The 20,285-nt window shown below is 47.8% G+C and overlaps 1 protein-coding gene across 1 annotated transcript in view; it reads left to right on the top strand.

The window, feature by feature from the left end:
- GOLM1 (golgi membrane protein 1) overlaps positions 1-20,285 on the top strand; it is a 53,051-nt gene that overhangs the window by 10,834 nt on the left and 21,932 nt on the right. The window contains exons 2-3 of the mRNA XM_028508079.2: positions 2,351-2,500; positions 4,509-4,688. Of these exons, the coding sequence (XP_028363880.1) occupies positions 2,372-2,500; positions 4,509-4,688 (309 nt within the window). The 5' untranslated portion in view covers positions 2,351-2,371. The remainder of the gene's footprint in view (positions 1-2,350; positions 2,501-4,508; positions 4,689-20,285) is intronic.

Genomic DNA, 20,285 nt, shown 5'->3' with positions numbered 1-20,285 from the left:
CCAGTTTCCCCCCCAGTGGTCTTTTCCTGTTCCAGGATCCTGTCTAGGACGCCGTCTCGCATTGAGTCGTCGTGTCCGTGTGGTTGTTAAGCCTGTGACAGTTCCTTAGTCTTTTCCTTAGTTTTCATGACCTTGACAGGTTTCGAAGAGTGTTAGTGAGATGTTTTGTTTGACGGCCCTCGATTTGAGTTCCTCAGAAGTTTTCTCCTGGGGCCTCCTGTCAGGTGGTTGGTGACGTTGACGTGTCTGGTTACTGCTGATGCTAATCTTGACCACATGGCCGACTCAGGCCGTGTCTGCTGGGGTTCTCCACTGTAAAGGTTTTGTTTTCCTTTTGTAATTTGCTAAATATTTTGGAGGTGATGAGAGCTGTCCGTGTTAAACGCATATATGTTTTGGCCCAGCAATTCCATGTACTGAAATGTATCCCCAGCTGTCTGTGGTGTTCCAGCCTCTGCAGTATGGGGAGGGAATGCCCCCTGGCACTGCTGGAGGCATCAGTGAGCCCCCGTATGGGAAGCACTTGGTCAGTGCCTCATGCACAGTAAGCCCCTTGCTGGTTTACCCTCCTTTCCAGGACCCCTGGAGGCCAGATGTGCTTGGAGTTCAGAATGTTTTCAGAATTCAGAAGGTAATACAATGCACTTGTTATATATTATGCGACAACCCCAGGAGGCTCTGTAGCAGCACCTCACAGTCAGACAGTAATCTTCCTGCAGCAAAATATGTGAATATTCACACGAAGGGAGAAAGATCAAAACTATCATTAGTAGCTTCAGGTGAGTTCTGGGCAGACTTTGATCTGATTTCAGGTCAGCTTTTGTTACTGGCTGTGTGATTAAAAATTCCTTTATGTTTTGAGAGCATTCTGGATTTCTGAATTGGGGATGAGGCAATTGTACACCTGGATAAGATGTTGCAAACACAGATGTGGATGCAGAAGAGTGTTTGTGATGCATTGTTGGGAATAAGCCTAGAATACCCCCGTGGCCCTCCGTAGGAGCTGGCTAAGTGCATCCTGGTACACAGTGGTGCCCGAGTCAGCCCTTCAAACAGAACGGAGCCAACTGTAACGTGCTGCCAGGAAAAGGGAGACAAGATGCATTACTAAGTGATTCATGACACGTACAGAACAGTGCCAGTGGTCTTGCGTCCTTGTAAACGTGTCCAGAAACATCGAGAAAACTGGCTGCACATTAGAATAACCCGGGGAGATTAAAAAACACCAGTACCGGGGCCCTGCCTTAAGTCCGTTTATAATCGGAGGGGAGGAGCGGCCCCCGTCTTGGGGCAGGCATGCCTCAGAGACGCTGCGGTTCCACTTCAGGCCACTGCAGTAAAGCACGTCTTCCAGGAAAGTGAGTCACCATCTTTTTGCTGGTGGAGGGCCTTGCTCTCCATTTGTTAAAAACGCAACACCTACAAACCTCAATACACTGAAGAGCAATAAAACAGGGTGTGCCTGTGCTAAGAAAGAGGACTTCTCCCACAGGGTGAGTGGGCCCTGCCAGCTTTTCTGTGTTCTCACAAAAACTTTCCTGAAAAGCTGTGTCCCTGGTGGTCTTTCCTCCCTTTCCACCCCGTTCTCTTTTCACCCCACCATCCTCCTCCTCCATTGCTGGCCCCACTGGGCATCAAAGCGATTATTGCCCTCCCTCTGATAAAGTCTTGTCTTATCCTGCTCAGCAAAAGCCTGTTGGCAAAGTCAGTTTTCTTTGTCCTTGGTGACCAGTGCTGGGATGCAGCCAGACCTGGCATTGATTGAAGCCTGTGAACCAAATGGATGGCTCCTTTCTTTGAGAGCTGTATTTGTGTTTCTTTAAAGAAGCTTGGGTTTCTCTGCAGCTCCCAAAGTCTGCATAACTGTGCCGTGTGGCTCAGCGTGCTGTGGTTGCACAGGTCAGGGCCCTGAAGGGGGAAAAACGAGTGAGCCAGGGTGACAGCCTCATTTCTGCCTGTAGGCCCTGTCTGTCCCTGACTTACACAGAACGAATTCCCACTCCGGGTGTGTGTGTGTGGGGGGGGGAGGGAGTGCTTTCCTGCTTTGCTCAAGAAATGCTTTCTTAAGCTGGGCACCCTTAGTAATTCTGTCTCCATGTTACAGATGAGGAAACGGACACGAAAGAGAAATTGTTACATGCCCGAGGTCTGTGAGCCTGCCCTGGGGGGCCAGCCCCACTGCCCACTGTGGGGGCTGCTTACCTGTTCTCTCTCAGCAGCTTCACGTTTCAAGGAGGAGACGCCAGTCTCGCTTTGAGGACGCCTTCCTGTTGGTTGGGACAATGGACGTGGCCTGCTTTGGGCATGGGATGCTCTTACTGAAGCTTGTATATTTGTATTTATTTGGCAGATTCTCAGCCTGGCCTTTGAGATGATGGGACTGGGAAACGGGCGTCGGACCATGAAGTCACCGCCCTTCGTGCTGGCTGCCCTGGTGGCCTGTAACATTGTCTTGGGCTTCAACTACTGGATTGCGAGCTCCCGGAGCGTGGACCTCCAGGTGTTTTGCCTGTTTGTTTTGTTTGTATGAGTGTTGTAGCAGGGGTGTCCTAGCAGGGGTGTCCAACCTGCAGGCCGCCGGCCGCCGGCCACATGCAGCCCAGGATGACTGTGAATGCGGCCCAACACAAAATTGTAAATTTACTTAAAACCTTTTTTTTTTTGCTCATCAGTTTTTATATAGTGTTTATATATTTAAAGTGTTGCCTAAGACAGCTGTTCTTCCAGTGTGGCCCAGAGATGCCAAAAAGCTGGACATCCCTGTGGAGTATCTAACCCTGCTGAGCGGATGGGGTCCAAGGGGCTAGTATTTGTCGCCCCCTGAGGCCTCGCGCTCAGTGGTGTGTGCTCCCTGCAACGCGAGTCTGGGGCTCTGCGTGTGCCCGCAGCCGGCCTGGGCCCCACTCTCCACTCCAGCTCTGCTCCTGGGTGGGAGAGGGCCCCCTTGGGACCTCTTAGGCGTGCTGCCAGGACATCCCTCTCTGCTTTTCCTGTGAGTTAAGAACTTTGAGTTGAGCCATTTGGGCTGGTGCTGGGAAGACCACTTGGTGAAGGGCACCGACCACACCCATTCACGTGCTCCCGTCGTCCTAGGTACCAGACACTGCTGATGGAAAGGAGGTTGCAGAACAGGTGTGAGAATGAGTTGTTAAAGGTGCCATTCTGTATCATCACTGCTTAGTGATAGTAATACTTTAGCTTTCCCATCTCCTGTTGCCTGTCGTGGGTCAGGCAGTGCTTAGCAATGACAGACACGCTTTGTGACCAAACTCTAATCGGGCTCCTCGGGCCCCCTTTACAAGTAGGACTCCATGTTGTCCCCCACCCCTTCCTGTCCGTGGCCTGCCCAGCCCAGCCTTAGCAGAGAATCCTGCTAAATATCCCCATCTCTGATCAAGCTCCTCATCCCTCACTCTTTAAGCCTTCTGTGTGCCTTTAGCAAGAGTCCCCTTACCCTGGATGTTTTCTTTGAATGCTCTCCACCTGCAGGTGCTCTGTGGCTGGAATGCTTTGCCATCTTTGCTGTACTTAGAGTTGAGCACGGTTTCTCTCCCTCCTGCTGCAGTCATGACCCCTGTTGTGGCAGTCTCGAAGAAAGCTTTCCATACTGTTTTAACAAGCATCAGAATAGTGTTTTCTTCTTTTGTTTTTTAGAGTAGTTTTTTTCTTTACAGTACATTATACATATCATCATCATTTGTACACAGCTCTACAAGGTTGGGACTTTATTTTCCCCATTTCATAGGCAGGCAGACTGAGGCACAGAGAGGTAAAGTGCTGGGCAAGCTGGGATTCCTACCCAGTCGGTCTGACTTTGGAGCTCTTGAGCTCTGGAATGTCAGCACGCCGGTGCACTCCGTCCTCCTCTCATGCTTTGCTCACCCACTGGTGGTGCAGCGCCTTTGTCTGAGCTTCCCCTGGAGCCCAGTGTCTTTGCACACGCGGGCCTGGTGTCCACAGCTGGAGAACTGAGTCTGTTCTTAAAACTTTTGTCTGGTAAGGAGTGGTTAAGTGCTCTGTCAGTGGGGAAAAGAACGAAATATTTGAGCACCAGCTCATACCAGGTAAAGCATGGGGCATTTTTTTAAAAGATTTTATTTATTTATTTTTAGAGAGGGAAGGGAGGTAGAAAGAGAGAGAGAGAAACATCAATGTGCGGTTGCTGGGAGTCATGGCCTGCAACCCAGGCATGTACCCTGACTGGGAATCGAACCTGCGACACTGCATGAGGCATTTTATGTACTTATTTTATTATTTAAACCTCACAAACTCCTGGTGTGGGGGTGTTTCCATGGAGACATGTCGTGTAGACATATTTGCTGCTTCCAGACTGTTTCTCTAGAAAAACCTGTTGTAGCTTCTACACAGTTGACTCTAAAGACTGAGCCCTGGGGACACACTGTGTGTGAGGCTTGCTGCTGGCTTTGTGCCCTGTGTTGTCTTTGCTCAGATGGCCTGGTCTGCAGGGAGGGCTTGATATTTGCCCTCATGCTGTGGTGTCCTTGTAGACGCAGATCATGGAGCTGGAAGGCAGGGTCCGCAGGGCGGCCGCCGAGAGGGGCGCCGTGGAGCTGAAGAAGAACGAGTTCCAGGGCGAGCTGGAGAAGCAGCGGGAGCAGCTCGACAAGATCCAGTCCAGCCACAACTTTCAGATGGAGAGCGTCAACAAGCTGCACCAGGATGAAAAGGCAAGGCCTGCTTTGTTTTCTTCTGCCGTCCGTCCCAAAATACTGGTTTACACACTGTCCAGTTCTTCTCGACGGGGGGGATAAGTGGCTCTGTGTATATTTATGTAAATGTGTGGAGTTAGCCTCTTGATGAAGCTTTGAGTATCTCATCCCATCTGGCCATTAGTCCTTGGGTGGGCTTCTCGTAAAAGCCTTTGCAATGGTGATAAATGAGAGAAATGCAAAAGAACTATCTTAGCATCAGATTTATTTTCCTGTTGGCTTTTTTTCTTACTGCCTACAAACCTGTTAAGTCCCAGCTGTCTGCTAGGCCTGTGCTGGATGTTTACATCTCAAAGAAGAATAACATTTGTGCCCTCATTACGTCTCCTGCATTGGAAGAGTTGCAGACCTCTAAATAAGAACTAACAGAGAGTAGGGGACTCAAGAATGCTGGATTTTAAGTTTAAATAAAAATCAGATCCTACACAGATTAAAAAGGGGCTTCCTGCTAATTAACATATCTAAGCTTTATATGTCTTGGTGTTTTCTGTTTTTCTTAGGGATGGTTGACTATACTTTCTTGTTTATGAATTTGTATAATGGTGCAAGTACTAATGTCTTCTTTTCTAAAGTGCATCAAATTCATGACTATTTATTACCTAGAAGGATTTGGCTCTTACTAATGCATGCACCCCTGTCTCTGAAATACTTGGTTTATTGGAAAGAAGCCGTATCCTGAGATCCATTATCTTGAAGGTGGACTTCATTTTAGTATGACTCGTCACTAGCACTTCAGCAGAAAATGAGCCACTTCTAGGTAGGGCCTCGGACTTTTCTTACCTAACTGGTATAAAAATATGAGGAATACTATTTTTTTTCATTTGCAGAGTACTTTCCCATATTCACAAATATATATATTTTTCCCCTGGGAAATTGTTCCAATTTTAATGCTATTACAGTCAAGTACTTCCTGACTTCTCTTTACTTTTCTCCTGTGTGGTGACACTATTTGTGCCTGTTTGTGAAATCCTCTTTAACAGAATAGAATAGGACCTAGACAATTCGCACAGGTGCACACAGATGGAACCCCTCTAAAACACACTTTTGGGAGGAAGTAGAGTTTATTCTCAAGGTGTGGAGTTGACAGAAATTCCATCTTGGATTTGTAGGACGTACAAGAGAATGTCTCTGGCACCTTGGTCCTCTGCCTGGTTAGGAAGGAAGAGTGTGACAGGAGCTGGGGGACATTGGGCTGGGGAAGGGGACCCAGCGGAAGCCAGCAGGTTCGCCCCATGGGGCCTGGGCTGAGATGGGCCCCCAAGCTGGATGAGAGGTAGGGCTCCTCGTGCTGCTTCATTGCCGCTTCAGTGCGTGGCTGAAGAAGCCCCCTGGGACCAGTCAGAGCAGTTTTTCCAGTCTGCGGCAGGTGAGGAAGAACAAGGCGGTTTACTGCATCTCTCTGCCTCTCCAGCCCGTGTGTATGTCATTACCCGAAAACTTAATTCTCTTTTCCTTAGAAGGAATTGTGTTTTACTTGAAGCCTCTGGCCATTCTACATTTTTGTTTTTAGTTTTTTTCTTTTTGAAATAGTAGTGATAGAAGATAGTGTGGGTGTGTGTCTGTTTCTCCTGTGTGGTGCTTGGTTGTTACTTTAAAGTGTCTTTTTTTTTTTAACTCCGTCAGTCTGCCAAATGCTCCTGAAATTTTACTAGAACCATGAAATCCAAAATTCTAGACTAATCTCTTTCCTACTCCAAACTTCTGGTTCTGTTTGTGTGTTGCATGAAAGTGTGGTTGCACATTTTAGGTAGAGACGGGGAAAGAGGTTGTTGCAGGGCAGTTTCTGCTCATGGGCATTCCGTCTTGACCTGGGTCCGAGCTGGTGGGGCTGCAGTCCCCTATGAAACATAAATACCTGGGCTTCCCGTATCATGTGGGCAGAATCCTCAGAGGACGTGCCCTGCAGAACCATTTGTTCTAGAGAATTCCAGTAATGTAGTCAGTGAGGCGTCATCACCACAGGCAAGTCCTAAGATAGAAATGCTGGTTCATTTGAGTGCAGTCTGTTGTGGAGATAAGAGCCAAACTTGGAATTCTTTAAAACATGACTGACTAACTGTTTCCTAAAAACATCTTCCCATGTAGAATGTAACAAGAGGGAAAACTAATTTTAGCCAGAAATCAGGTGACTATTTGACCTCTGTTCTCAATGCTTCACTTTTATGGGTTTAAGAAAATTTTTTAACATTTTTTATTGTTGTTCAAGTACAATTTTCTGACTTTCCCCCTCACCCCTCCCTGGTTTTTTGTGGGTTTTTTTGGTTTGTTTGTTTTTTTAACAGGGGGGCATAATGGGTGGTCGGAGCCCTCCTACCTCATCCCCAAGTCCGGAACTGCTTGGGGACCCAAGCGGAGGGAGGCTCTTGTAGTCAAATGAACATCTTCTGGCACATGTTGCCAATCAAAGAGTTCCAGCAAAGGAGGTAAAATACACATTTGGAAGACAAAGAGCCATTGAAAAAGAATGTAAGTCCCCTTTACATGTAGAGTTTTTAACTTTTAAGATATGTGATGTAAAGTTCCTTTCATTTTAGGGGTGGGTGTAAGTTTCTTAGTTCCAGGAGGATTTTAATGTTGGCTCTGGGTGGTGGTGAAAGGCACAGACGGGGCTGCGGCCAGGCAGACGTGTGTCCAGGCCTTACCTTCCTTGGTCGGTCGTGTGACTTCAGGCCAATCAGTTAAGTTTGCTATCTGGTCGGTGGCCATGCTCCCTGCCAGAGCCTCCGCCGCGTGCTAGTGTGCAGCAATGCGGCTGTCATTGCAGCGAGAGCTTCCATTGTGTGCTAGTGTGTGGTGGTGCGGCTGTCATTCCAGGGAAAGCCTCCGCCGCATGCTAGTGTGCGGCTGTCATTCTGGTGAGAACCTCCGCCGCGTGCTAGTGTGCGGCGGTGAGGCTGTCATTGCAGCGAGAGCTTCCATTGTGTGCTAGTATGTGGTGGTGCGGCTGTCATTCCAGTAAGAGCCTCCGCCATGTGCTAGTGTGCAGCGGTGCAGCTGTCATTCAGGTCATCAGGCTGACTTGCTGTTTATCCCCGGTGTTGGGGTTGGAACTAATTTGTTATGGAAGTTGTTTCAGAGCAGTCACACGGGAGCTTGCTCATACAAAACCACAGACTTAAAACACACTGGGTCAGATCCTCTGGGCAGCGGGCGTCTGAGAATATGGGATTGTTTTATTTTAAAGGTTGTTGCCCTGGCTGGCGTAGCTCAGTGGATTGAGTGCGGGCTGGGAACCAAAGTGTCCCAGGTTCGATTCCCAGCCAGGGTACATGCCTGGGTTGCAGGCCATGACTCCCAGCAACTGCACATTGATGTTTCTCTCTCTCTCTCTATCTCCCTCCCTTCCCTCTCTAAAAATAAATAAATAAAATCTTTAAAAAATATATATATTAAAAAAAATAAAAATTAAAAATAAAATGTCTGCATTCTAAAATGAGAATGCATCATTGTTTTAAAAAAAAGATTATACATGGGTACGGGCATTGTATTTTTGAAGTTCTCAGATCATTGTGATGCAGGTAGGTGTGCCATGAAAATCGTAGGATGTAAAAGGGGTTCTTTAAATGATGAACGTATTTGACCACATCTAGGCTTGGCACATCATTTAAAAAGACACAGAAACTTTTGGCTTATTGATGCAGTGTTGCTTTAGGGGTGTTGAGGCAACTACTTCAAAGGTAGAAAATCAGGGGTATAGTTCGAGATAAGAGAATTCTTCATAAATGTTTGTTGAGAGGAACTTTAGTTGATTACCTTGATAGCTCACTGGTGTAGGTGACTAGGTTTTGGATAGGAAGTTCTTCATTTGATTCAGGTGAACAGGCTACACATACACGTGTTATTTCAGTTATCTATTGCTGCATAACAAATTACCCGAAAACATAGGGATCTAAAACCAGGACAGACAATATTTATTTTGCTCATGTGTCTTCTCTGTGGGAGGGTTCAGTGGGCACAACACGTGTGTCTTCCATACCATGTCACTGCCTGTGAACCTCGAAGGCTGGGGCAGAATTGCCTGAAGGTGTCCTTCCGCATGTGTCTGGTGATCAGTGACCGGAGACCTCAGTGGAGCTGGAGCTGAAGCACCTACGTGTGGCTTCTTGGCTTCCTTGAAGCGTGGGGGCCAGGCTCCCAGGCTGAGCACCCTGACAGACAGAGGGAGGGGACGAGCCAGGAGGAAGCTGTCACCTTTGTAAGAGTTTCCCAAGACTGCTGGAACAAATTACCATAAACTGGGTGTATTAAAACAACTAAAATTTATTCTTTCATGGTCTGAAGACTTAGAAATCCCAAATCCAAGGTGTTGGAAGACAGGAGACTACTGGCCAACATGGAGGCGTAGGTAGACACACTGTGCCTCCTTGCACAACTGAAAGAAAGGAGGACAACAACAATTTAAAAATAAAAAATAACCAGAACTGCCAGAAAATCAAACTGTATGGAAGTTTGACAACCAAGGAGTTAAAGAAGAAACATTCATCCAGACCTGTAGGAGGGGTGGAGATGGGCAGCTGGGATGGAGAGGACTCACAGCAAGGCCACGCTGGAGGGCCAGGGCCGGGGAGGTGGCAGTTGGCAGAGCGGGCAGTCCCACATCAGTGTGTGAATAAACTAGGAGGAACAGCTGGGGAGTGAGACAGACTATGAAACCCAGGGTTCCAGCAGAGGGAAATAAAGCCTCAAAACCTCTGACTAAAAAAAACCTGTGGGAGTTGGAGTGGTGGGAGAAACTCCCAGCCTCACAGAGAGTTCGCTGGAGAGACCCACAGGGTCCTAGAATGTACACAAACTCACCCACCTGGGAATCAGCACCAGAAGGGCCCAATTTGCTTGTGGGAAGCGGGGGAAGTGACTGAAAGCCAGCAGAGAGCTGAAGAAATAGCATTGTTCCCTCTCGCACCCCTCCCCCACATATGGTGCCACAATGCAGTGATGTGGGTTGCCCCACCCTGGTGAATGCCTAAGGCTCCACCCCTTACTACATAACAGGCACACTGACACACAGAAAAACATGGCCCATATGAAAGAACAGATCAAAGCTCAGAAAATAGCACTAAGTGATAAAGAGATAGCCAACCTGTAGATGCGGAGTTCAAAACACTGGTAATCAGGATGCTCACAGAAATGGTTGATTGTGGTTGCAAAACACAGGAAAAAGTGAAGTCTATGCAAAGTGAGATGAAAATATACAGGGAACCAACAGTGACAGGAAGGAAACTGGGACTCAAATCAATGATTTGTAACAGAAGAAAGGAATAAACATTCAACCAGAACTAGAGAAACAAGAATTCAGAAAAATGAGGAGAGGCTTAGGAACCTCCAGGACAACTTTAAACATTCCAACATCCAAATCATAGGGCTGCCAGAAGGAGAAGAGGAAGACCAAGAAATTGAAAACTTATTTGAAAACACAATGGAGGAGAACTTCCCCAATCTGGCAAAGGAAATAGACTTCTAGGAAATCCAGGAGGTTCAGAGAGTCCCAAAAAAGTTGGACCCAAGGAAGCACACACCAAGGCACATCATAATTATATTACCCAAGATTAAAGATAAGGAGAGAATCTTAGAAGCAGCAGAGAAAAGGAGACAGTTATCTACAAAGAAGTTCCCTTAAGACTCTCAGCTGATTTCTCAAAGGAAATCTTGTGGGCAAGAAGGAGCTGGAAAGAAGTATTCAAAGTAATGAAAGGCAAGGACCTACATGCAAGATTACTCTATCCAGCAAAGCCGTCATTTAGAATGGAAGGGCAGATAAAGTGCTTCCCAGCTAAGGTCAAGTTAAAGGAGTTCATCATCACCAAGCCCTTATTATATGAAATGTTAAAGGGACTTATCTAAGAAAAAGAAGATGATCAAAAATGTGAACAGTGAAATGACGACAAACTCACAACTATCAACAACTGAACCTAAAAAACAAAACAAAAACAAACTAAGCAAACAACTAGAACAGGAACAGAACCACAGAAATGGAGATCACATGGAGGTTATCTGTGGGGAATGGGAGTGGCGAGAATGGGGGAAAAGGTACAGGGAATAAGAAGCATAAGTGGTAGGTAGAAAATACACAGGGGGAGGTTAAGAATAGTATAGGAAATGGAGAAGCCAAAGAACTGATATGTACAACCCATGAATATGAACTAGGGGAATGCTGGTGGGAGAGGGGTACAGGGTGGAGGGGGATAATGGGGTGAAAAAGTGGGACAACTGTAATAGCATAATCAATAAAATATATTAAAAAAAAACCCAAAACAAAAGGTGTCGACAGAACCCAGAAGGCTCCGTGGCAGGATCCTTCCTCGCTGGTTGTGGCTGCTGGAGCTGGCCGGCAGCCTGGGGCAGTACTGACCTGCCCGCGCATCCCTCCAGCTCTGCCTCTGTTCTCACTGGGCCATGTTTGCTCTACGTGCCTGTGTCTTTGCCTCTTCTGTTCTGTCCTCTTGATTTGGATCCACCCTCATGACCTCATTTTAACTTAATTACAGCTGCATAGACCCTATTTCTAAATACATTTTTCATGGGTTCATTTCCAGGTTCTGGGTGGGTATGAATATTTTTGATACAACCTCCGGCACCTTTTATTGTGGCCAGCGGGGTCACTTCCTCTGCGTCAGTTAGAAGGGAGTCACTGAGGCCAGCCCAGATGGAAGGGGAGGGAGTTAGACTCTACCTTTGGGCCAGTGTCAACAAACCTGAGGTTGCATTTTGAACCACCAAATTTGTATGGTTATAAATAATCTTTACCCAGCCACCAGTGAAATACTGTTTTCTTTTTAGGTTTATATATGTGTGTGTGTGTGTAAAATAAACTTTTAAGGGGCCTAAGTAGAAACAGACCCTCAGGCTTTAGTTAGTTCTTGGCAAAAGCTCACAGAGATTCACTTGTAAAAGTCTGCTTTGTCTTCTAAGGGCAGCACAGAGTGGGGCGGTCCGTTCTTTTATTTTGTTGTCAAAAGGCTGATCAGTCGTGTTGGGTCTGCGACTTACCAAGGCCTTGGGTATCCTCCTGGTCAGTGCCTGCTCCATAGCCACACAGAGGCCCTAGGTGTGTGCGATGGAAAAACTGCCTGGTATCTGATGTGCGTGGAGAAGGAGTCGGGAAGATCCCGAGTTACGTCACAGCGCTTCATCCAGGGAATGTCCAGCTTCCTGCTATTGTGTTCGTTTCTGCTTGCCACAAGTCTGAAATAGCTTCAATTTCTGTATTTTTGTTTGTGACATTCTTGCTAGGCTGGGGTTTTTTGTGTTTTTTTTTGCAGCCATTTATCTGATGTTGAAATTTAGCCTTTTCATGTATTGTTAAAATACATTAATAGGGCAGGGGTACAAAGAAAATCATTTGAGTAACATTTCATGTGTAATGGAAATGCAGTTGCTGTATCATTCCTGGAGGGAAGCAGCTGACCTAAAAATGAAAGACTGCTGAGTGGAGGAAGAGGGGATGCTAATGACATGTTAACTGTTTTGTATCCAGAATAGAAGAGCTCACAGAGGCCGCCAGGAAGGTGGAGGGAGGACAGGTGGCTGTTCACCTTGCCTTAGTCCCTCACCTGTGTGACCTGCGCCCACATTGAGGTGACTTCAGTGAGCTTCCAGGTTTCTCCCCTCTTGGTCAGTAACTCGGGGCATGAGGAGACGATGTCCAGCGTTATTTGACGGTGTGAGGCACGGAAATAGCGTGTTACAGAGGGTTTCCTGTTGGAAATGACTGGGTGGTGGCGTGTCCCTGGTTGTCAGGTAGTGACAGGGAGGAGAGCTGAGAGGGGTCGTGTCATGGGCTCTTGGCAGTCTGGGACCCGGGCTGGGGGCTGCTCCCTTCGGCTGCAGCGGCATTTGTGTCTGTGTGTGACTTCCTCTCGAAGATTCAGCCCCTTGAAAAGGAAATGGCTAACATTAAGAAGTTTGGGGGAAAAATTTGGTCATTTGCGAAGTGCTGAATTTTCAAAGTGCGTTCACACATAAGTTCATATTTATTTTCTCAAAGTGCCCAACTGGGAGACAGGCGTCTTCTCAGTGGAGGTAAATACTGCACCCTGAGAGGTCACTTGCTGGCCTCTGGGGACTGGGCCCAGGCTGCTGGCAGGACACCCCTCTCACAGTGTTCCAGTTTCGGCTCTCCAGGTCAGCTTTTCTTGTGCACCTGAGAAAGTGGTGATTGTCTTCTGCAGATGTGTTTGTTTTTTGAGGACCAGAGTGGACTTGTGCAGATAAATGTAGTTTCTTTGATTTTTATCACATTTCATCCCTGTGACTGATTGAAGAATCAAGGGTTCTAGAAAAGCTTTTCTGTTCTTATTCCCATCAGTTTTCTGTGTTCAGTTCCGTCTGTGTGTTCAGTAGTCTGCTGGGCACTGGGCTTGTGCCCAGGTGCGGAGCAGGTGGTATCTGTTGTCTGCGCATTTCCAGTGAGTGCTGGGGACAGAGCAGTGAACGGGTCAGTTAGGCTCAGTGGTTGACAGAGAGGTCACTCTGGCTGTTTGAAGCAGAAGGGATTTTCTGCAGGGAAGTGGGTGCCAGTGCAATGGTGGGAAGGTCCCGGAGGAGCCTGTGTGGCTAGGATGCCTCACCAGGGCAGCGTCGGCCCCAGGGCCCGGTCCAGAGGCTGAACCAAGAGGCCGCGGCTGCAGCCTTTGCTCAGAGCCAGGGCCCCCACACTCCTGGCTCCATTCTGCACCCAGTGCCCTAGCCCTGTTCAGCACTGCAGTCTCAAAGGGATGCATCAGATTGGATCTAAATCCCTCTGGGGGAATGAGTCTGGGAAATGTACTTTTTCGCTTTGAAGCCTCTTCAGGAAGGCACTAAAAGTTGTGTGCCACAGACGTGGAGGAGCCGAGCCGCGTCCTCCACCAGGCAGGCAGGGCCTTTCAGGCCAGTTAGGGAGTTTGAACGTGAGTTGGAGGACAGCGGACTCCTCACAGGATTGAAGCTGTGACTCAAGGTCGTCAGGTCAGATCCAGGGGTTTGAAAGGCAGCCCGTGGCTCCTAGGCAGCATCCTTGGGGTGAGGAGCAGGGCAGAGTGGAGGCCGATCACTCTGGCAGCTCTTGAAATATTTGAGGCAGAAACCACAGGCTGAATTGCAGTAAGAATAGAATGAATTCTGCAAAGAGAGTGGATTGGAGAGACAGCCAGCGGGAGGTATTGACAGGCCTGGGTGGCAGACGCAACGTGGAGAGGGGGTGGGGGTCTGCAGCAAGGCAGGAGGTGGAGAGCAGGTGAAATGAATCTGTGAAAAAATCTGTTTCCCTGGGGAAAAAAAATGGAGTTCAGGAGATTTTTAGTCTTTTCAGATTGTAAATTCCTTAATTTGCCATGGGATATAGCCTTCAAAGACGGCTTTGTAATTAAACTTGAGTAATTTACCTCTCACATTTGAAAAAAAAAGTGTTAAGAAAAATGGCAGAAGGCATCATCACATTTACACAAACGCCCTTTTCTGCGCTGTCCCCAAATTGCATCCCTTCCCCTCCCTGTGCGTCCTCCCCAGGGGAACGGCCCGGGGTCTGCCACTGGGCCTCAGAAGGAAACTTGGGGACAGCTTACTTAAGGCCGATCTGATTTTATAATACTCCTCGGATTAATTCCACACAGAGGACATTTCCTTGCGGTGGGATTGCTTGCGATGGCGGTGTTTGAGCAGAGGTGGCTGTGTTTTCTGTGCATTGCTCTCCTGTTCCACAGGGACAGGACAAAGCCTGCACAGGTACTCGCTCTTGAACTTGGTATCTCACTACAAAGAGCCCGTCCATGTTGCAGAGCTGTGAAGGGTGCCGCAGACCCTTTGGGGTCTGCTCCTGTGCTGGCGTCTGTTTTCAAGTCACTCAGAATTCCCTGCCCCTCTGCTCACCTCTGTGCTTGACCAGCACCGCAGGGCAAGTGTTCAATGTGAAACACCTCCATAGAGGAGGTTGCACCGTGCAGCCTTTCCACTTATTCTCTCTCTGGTGCTGACATGTATGTGGGGGGCGTCTGTGATTACTCCTGTGGAGGAACAGTGTGCAGGGTCTGTTAGGAGCACTGGCTGAGCCTTGTAACCTGTACACTCAGTTCAGTCTTCATTTTGCCTTTAATCCCCGAGGGTCTGTGCACACCTGTTTGCAGGAAGTCAGGATTTGACCTTCCCACAGCTCAGGACGGAGACCTTGCTAGGATTCCCATTTGGGAAGGAAGGAAGCAAAGCCACAGAAGGGGCTCCTCCAGGCTTCTCCCGGTCAGTGCGGTGGGGCTGGGCAAGGTTGCACTCTGCAGCTGTGAGCATCAGCCCCACACTGTCACCGTGGCATTTCCTGGCTGGTAAGGAAGAGCCAGGAATGTTCCAGATTGCTGGTGCTGGCTGTGCTGCGTGACAGCACAAGGCCCTTCTGGCAGGAGCTGGTTTGGGTGTGTAGAGAAACCTGTGCCTGTGTGTTTCCCTGTGTAGGTGGTGTTCCTTTTTTTTTCTTTTGAATCCTCACCTGAGGATGTATATACTCATTGATTTTAGGAAGAGTGGGGAAGCAGGTGGGGAGAGACAGAGACAGAGAGACGTTGATCAGTTGCCTGTCAAACACGTCCCAACCAGGGACCGAACCCACAACCCAGGCGTGTGCCCTGACCGGGAATCAAATCGGCCACCTCTTGCTTTGCAGGATGGTGCCCAACCAACTGAGTCACACTGGTCAGGGTGAAGAGTAATGATTGCTTATCAAAGATTTGCAGGAGTCTCCTGACTGGATTCATGTCAGTTAGAGTCAGAAGAGTAAGAACATGCCTTGGCTGGGGGGCCCAGATGGGTAGAGCGTCATTCTGTCCACCAGGAGGTTGTGAGTTCAATTTCCAGTCGGGGCACATACAGGACACAGCAGATCACTGTTGCTCTCTACATTGGTGTTTCTCTCTTTTTCTGTTTCTCTCTTCCTCTCTGAAATCAATAAGCAAGTCCTGGCTGGTGTGGCTCAGTGGATTGAGCCCCAGACTGCAAAGCAAAGGATCGCCGGTTCAATTCCCAATCAGGGCACGTGCCTGGGTTGCAGGCCAGGTCCCCATTAGGGGAGCGCATGAGAGGCAACCACACGTTTATGTTTCTCTCCCTCTCTTTCTCCCTCCCTTCCCCTCTCTCCAAAAATAAATAAAAAAAATATTTTTAAAAACGAAATCAATAAGCATATGCTCAGGTGAGGATAAAAAATACAGACTAAGGACCTAGAGGTTTCACGATCGTCCTCTGCCATGCTGGTGCCCAGATGTCTGCGGTCATGAGTCCCCTCTGGCCCCTCCCGTTCCCCCTCCCTCTGATGTAAAAGAAGCCGGAACTCTGTACGCCCTCCAGGTGGATTTGGGCCACACTGGGTCTCCCGTCTTCTTGGTTGCCACCTTCTCAATCAATAAACCTTTCTGTACTCCATACTGACATTTTGAGTTTTGGCCTTTCGAAGCATCAGGCACATGGACTTTAGCCTGGTAACTGAGCGTGTAAGCTTAGTGGGATGCCATCAGTAAATAACTGGCATTTTCCTTCTACTGGGATTCTGTCTGCCCTCCCTTCTTATTCTCCAGGGACTGTGCTGTCCCTACCAGCAAGTGGGTATTGAGCGCTGAAAATGTCCCAGTTGGGATGTGCTGTCGTGTAAAATATGCCAGATTTTGAAGGTTTAGTGTGAATAAAAAACTAAAATACCTCATTGACATTGTTATATGTTGATTACATCTTGATATGATAATGTGGATATATATGAGGTGGAATCAAATACTACTAACACTTTATTTTTATTAACCCTGTTTCTTTTTGTTAATTGGGACAAAATTCACAAAACATAAAGCTCGCCATTTTGACCATTTTACATTTAGCGGGTTTTGGTATATTCACAACCATCACCACTATCTAACTCCCGCACGTTTTCATCACCCCTGCAGAAAACGTGTACTCACTAAGCGGCCACCCCCGTGTCCCCTCCCTTTCGGCCCCCGGCAACCGCTCACTCACTTTGTCTCTGTGGACCTGCCTGTTCTGGGCATGCCGCAGCAACAGAGTTGGACGTTGTGGTTCCTTTTGTGTCTGGCCCCTTGCACGGGGCCGTGTGTTTCCAGGATCCGTTGTGCTGCGGCCTGCATCGGTGCTGCGTTCGTTTTTATGGCTGCGTTGTGCTCCGCTGTGCGGAGACACCGCTTTTTGTCTGTCCGTTCAGCACTTGATGGAGATTTGAGTTGTTTCCACCTTTTGGCTGTTAGGATTAATTCTGCCGGGAGTGTCTGTGGACGAGTTTTTGTGTGGACGCCTGTTTTCAGTTCTTTTGGGTCCTCGCGCAGGAGTGGAGTCACTGGGTCCTGTGATCGTTCTGTTTAGCCTCTTGAGGAACCACCAACCCGTTTTCTACAGGGGCCGCACCACTTGAAATTCTCATCGGCTGTGTGTATTCTTTTGTATTCTTTCACGTGCTTGTTGATACTTAACTTTCCTGCCCCCCCGCCCTTAACTTCTAGCCGTCCTAGTGTTTGTGAAGTGATATCTTCTCATTTTGTTTTGCTTTCTCTAATGACTGAGGCTGAGCATCTTTTAGGTGCTCATCTGCCACGTGTGCACCTTCTTGGAAGAAGTGTCTGTTGAAATCCTTGGCCCAGCCTGTGCCTTGTTACTTAGTGTAATGTCGCTGCTAGAAAATTTGAAATTCCCACGTGTGGCTAACACACTGCTGTTGGATTGCTCTGCCCTGGGAGATTCTGAAATTGCCGAGGGCTAAGAAGGTGACGCTAATGAATACTTCATATTTTCCCTCATTCTTAGTGTCAGCCCCAGTGGTTTGAGTTTTTCATTTTCAGGTTCATCTCCCTGAGGCACTAACAGGACTGTCATTACAAAGACATTATCCAGGCACCTGAGTGAGTGCCAGTGGGTTGACGGGGTGAGGTGGTTTGAAGGTCCTCTTCAGTAAGGCTTATGTTAGGGTGGACCTCACCTTCAAGGCATGCTGATTATTTTATTAAGCCGAGTACAGCAGTAAAAGTCACCTCTTTTCATAATGCAGTCAGCATCACACTTCAGTGAGCTTTTCAAGTTAGTATTTTTAAACTTCAGTCATTTACATCTTACTGAACTCACAGAACATAATTTATTGTAGATTTACTGCTTTGGAAATGTGCTGTGAAATGTTGAGCTTCCTTTTCTAGGAGTCTAATGCAGAAATAATTTGATCAACACTACTTGTCTCCCAGAATAGAATGGTTATGATGAGTTTGTACGTGGAAGATTCATCTCGAGGTCGCTCGAGTTTAGTTTCCAGTTGCATCCCGGTGGCCCTCGCGTGCCTCCTTGTCTGCTGCTGGGCGTTCCCAGGGGGCAGTCCGCACACGCCAGGAACTGCAGCGCACCCACAGCAGATGGAAAACACCGGGTTGTTTAAAAGTAGACTGTCTCATTCATTTAAAATAGTTTCATTTAATGCGGTGGTTCTTTTCTTTCTGTTGAACTCCCCAAAAACCAATAAAGCATTTTCATTGTTTTCCTGAAAATAATTCAGCGAGATCTACAATAAATAGTAAAACTGTGTACAAAAGCTTGATGGCATTTTATGATCCTTTTCTCATTCACTGAAGTGGTGGAGACTGTATTTTTTCATGCATAAGTAGGTAGGTGGAGGAAGGTAACTAAAATCTATTTTCTTTGGGAGAATAAAGCCACATGGGAGATGGCAGCATCTTCAGGTATTTCAGAATGCAGCAAGTTCTGAATCTTCCTAAACACCCAGAGAGTTGCAGACCCCAATATGGGTGTTTGGGGTGGAGGCCAAGGGGAGCAAGTGGGGAAGGGTCAAAAGTCAAACTGTCATAATTTAGACATGATTTACCCAAGGGATAACAGTTTTTGAGATAAAATCAGTGTGTATCATTTAAGTGTTTCCTTTTTCTGTTTGTTTCAGCTCTGGTGTTCAGAGGGAGGGAGGTTTTGATACCTAGGCGAGGTGAATTTTAAGGGTACAGTTCATTAGTGTTAAATATATTCATGCTGTTGTGTAAAAGATCTGTAGACATTTTTTATCTTGAAACGCTGAGACTATGGCCATTCTACTCGAATCCTCCTCCCCCTCCCTTTCTCCTTTCCACCTTTCTGCTTTCTGCTTCTGTGACTTTGACGGCTTTAGCTCCTTCACTGAGTGGAATCCTACAGTATGTATCCTTTTGTGCCTGGACTTTTGTGTCCTCAAGGTTCATGTGTGTTGTAGCATGTGTCACTCCTTTTTAAAGGCTGCATGATATTCCATGGTATGCACACCCTCTGTTTCTATAGGGGGTCACAGGGCTGCTCCCAGCTCTTGGCCCTTGTGCATAGTGCTGCTGGAAAACACGGGCATGCAGGTATCTCTTCACGGTCTCGCTGTGAGTTCTTTCAGCTGCATACCCAGGAGTGAGAAAGCTGGATCGCATGGTCACCTTGTATTGTTTTAATTGAACTCGTGCAGGCCTTTTCCTGGAGCAGCAGGAGCTGCACACCGTGTACACCTGGTGCCGTGCTGTGCGAACCGTTGCGGCACTGCAGGTTCTCTTCTCTCTGCTGCTCCTCTCGGTGGGCGGGGGGAATATAGACTATCTATAAACACCGTTCTTGATAGTCTCTGCCTGAGAGACCAGTCACACAGGGTATCATCACTGTGATCCTTTCCCGTTGTACCAGGAAGTGTTCCGTGCTCAGGTCTCCCAAAATAAATGCCAGAGCAGTCTGGTTAGATTTCATTTACAGGAGCACACACCTTATTCATAAACACCTTTCTTCAAAAAACTGTTTAGGCCAAAGAAAGAGTGAGGGCTGGGCAGAGAGGGCCAGGAGGACCCCAGAGGCACAGAAGGGGGAGGTGGTGTGGTTGCCATCACCACCATTAACCAGGAAAGGGACGGAAGTGTGTCTGCAGGTCGTGGGCAGCATATCCAGTGTGTAGCATTTTACAATCTCTGTTGGATGTAAGGAACTTCCCCGTAGTGGCCCTGTGCACAGTGTGTGTTCCCAAAACAACACTCACCAGTGTGATGCACTCTGATGTCTCATATTCTAGTCCCCCTTATCCAGTTTGCTGCTCTTGGCCCTGGATGGGTGCAGTCCACTAGATTGGTGTCCTCCATGGGGTTTAGATCCAGTTTGCCAAGTAGTGACGGAGAGCTCGCTCCCTGGAGCCGGCTCAGGTCTGGCTTTGCCTGTTTGCTGTTGAGAGAGGCACGTGACCTTGAGCTCCCTAAGCAGCCTGTGCCTCAGTTTCCTGCCCTCAGTTTCCTGCCCTCAGCAGAGCACCTGCTGTGAAGTGGGTCCTCCTCGGTGTGTACAGGCTGCTGGTCACACCCACCTGCACACTCATTTTTCTTTTCACCCTTTTTACATTGTTATCCTGAGTCCTGTGTTGCCTTTTCCCTCCTCTGTCATCAGCACCCCCAATTTGGTGAAACTAACTGGGTGCGAACCCTCCACTCCAGAGCTTGTAGACTCTGCGGACAGAAGGAAGAGGCCAGAGATTAAAAGAACTCAGGATGGTGTGCTGGTAGCGTGGTCACCCAGGTCCCTTCTCTTTGCTCTGATAGCCAGCCTGTGATTCAGAGT

This window comes from Phyllostomus discolor, chromosome 3 (assembly GCF_004126475.2).
Source record: "Phyllostomus discolor isolate MPI-MPIP mPhyDis1 chromosome 3, mPhyDis1.pri.v3, whole genome shotgun sequence".
Taxonomy (NCBI): Eukaryota; Metazoa; Chordata; class Mammalia; order Chiroptera; family Phyllostomidae; genus Phyllostomus; species Phyllostomus discolor.
Note: the sequence above shows the minus strand (reverse complement) of the source record. Positions and strands in the feature narration are given on the sequence as shown.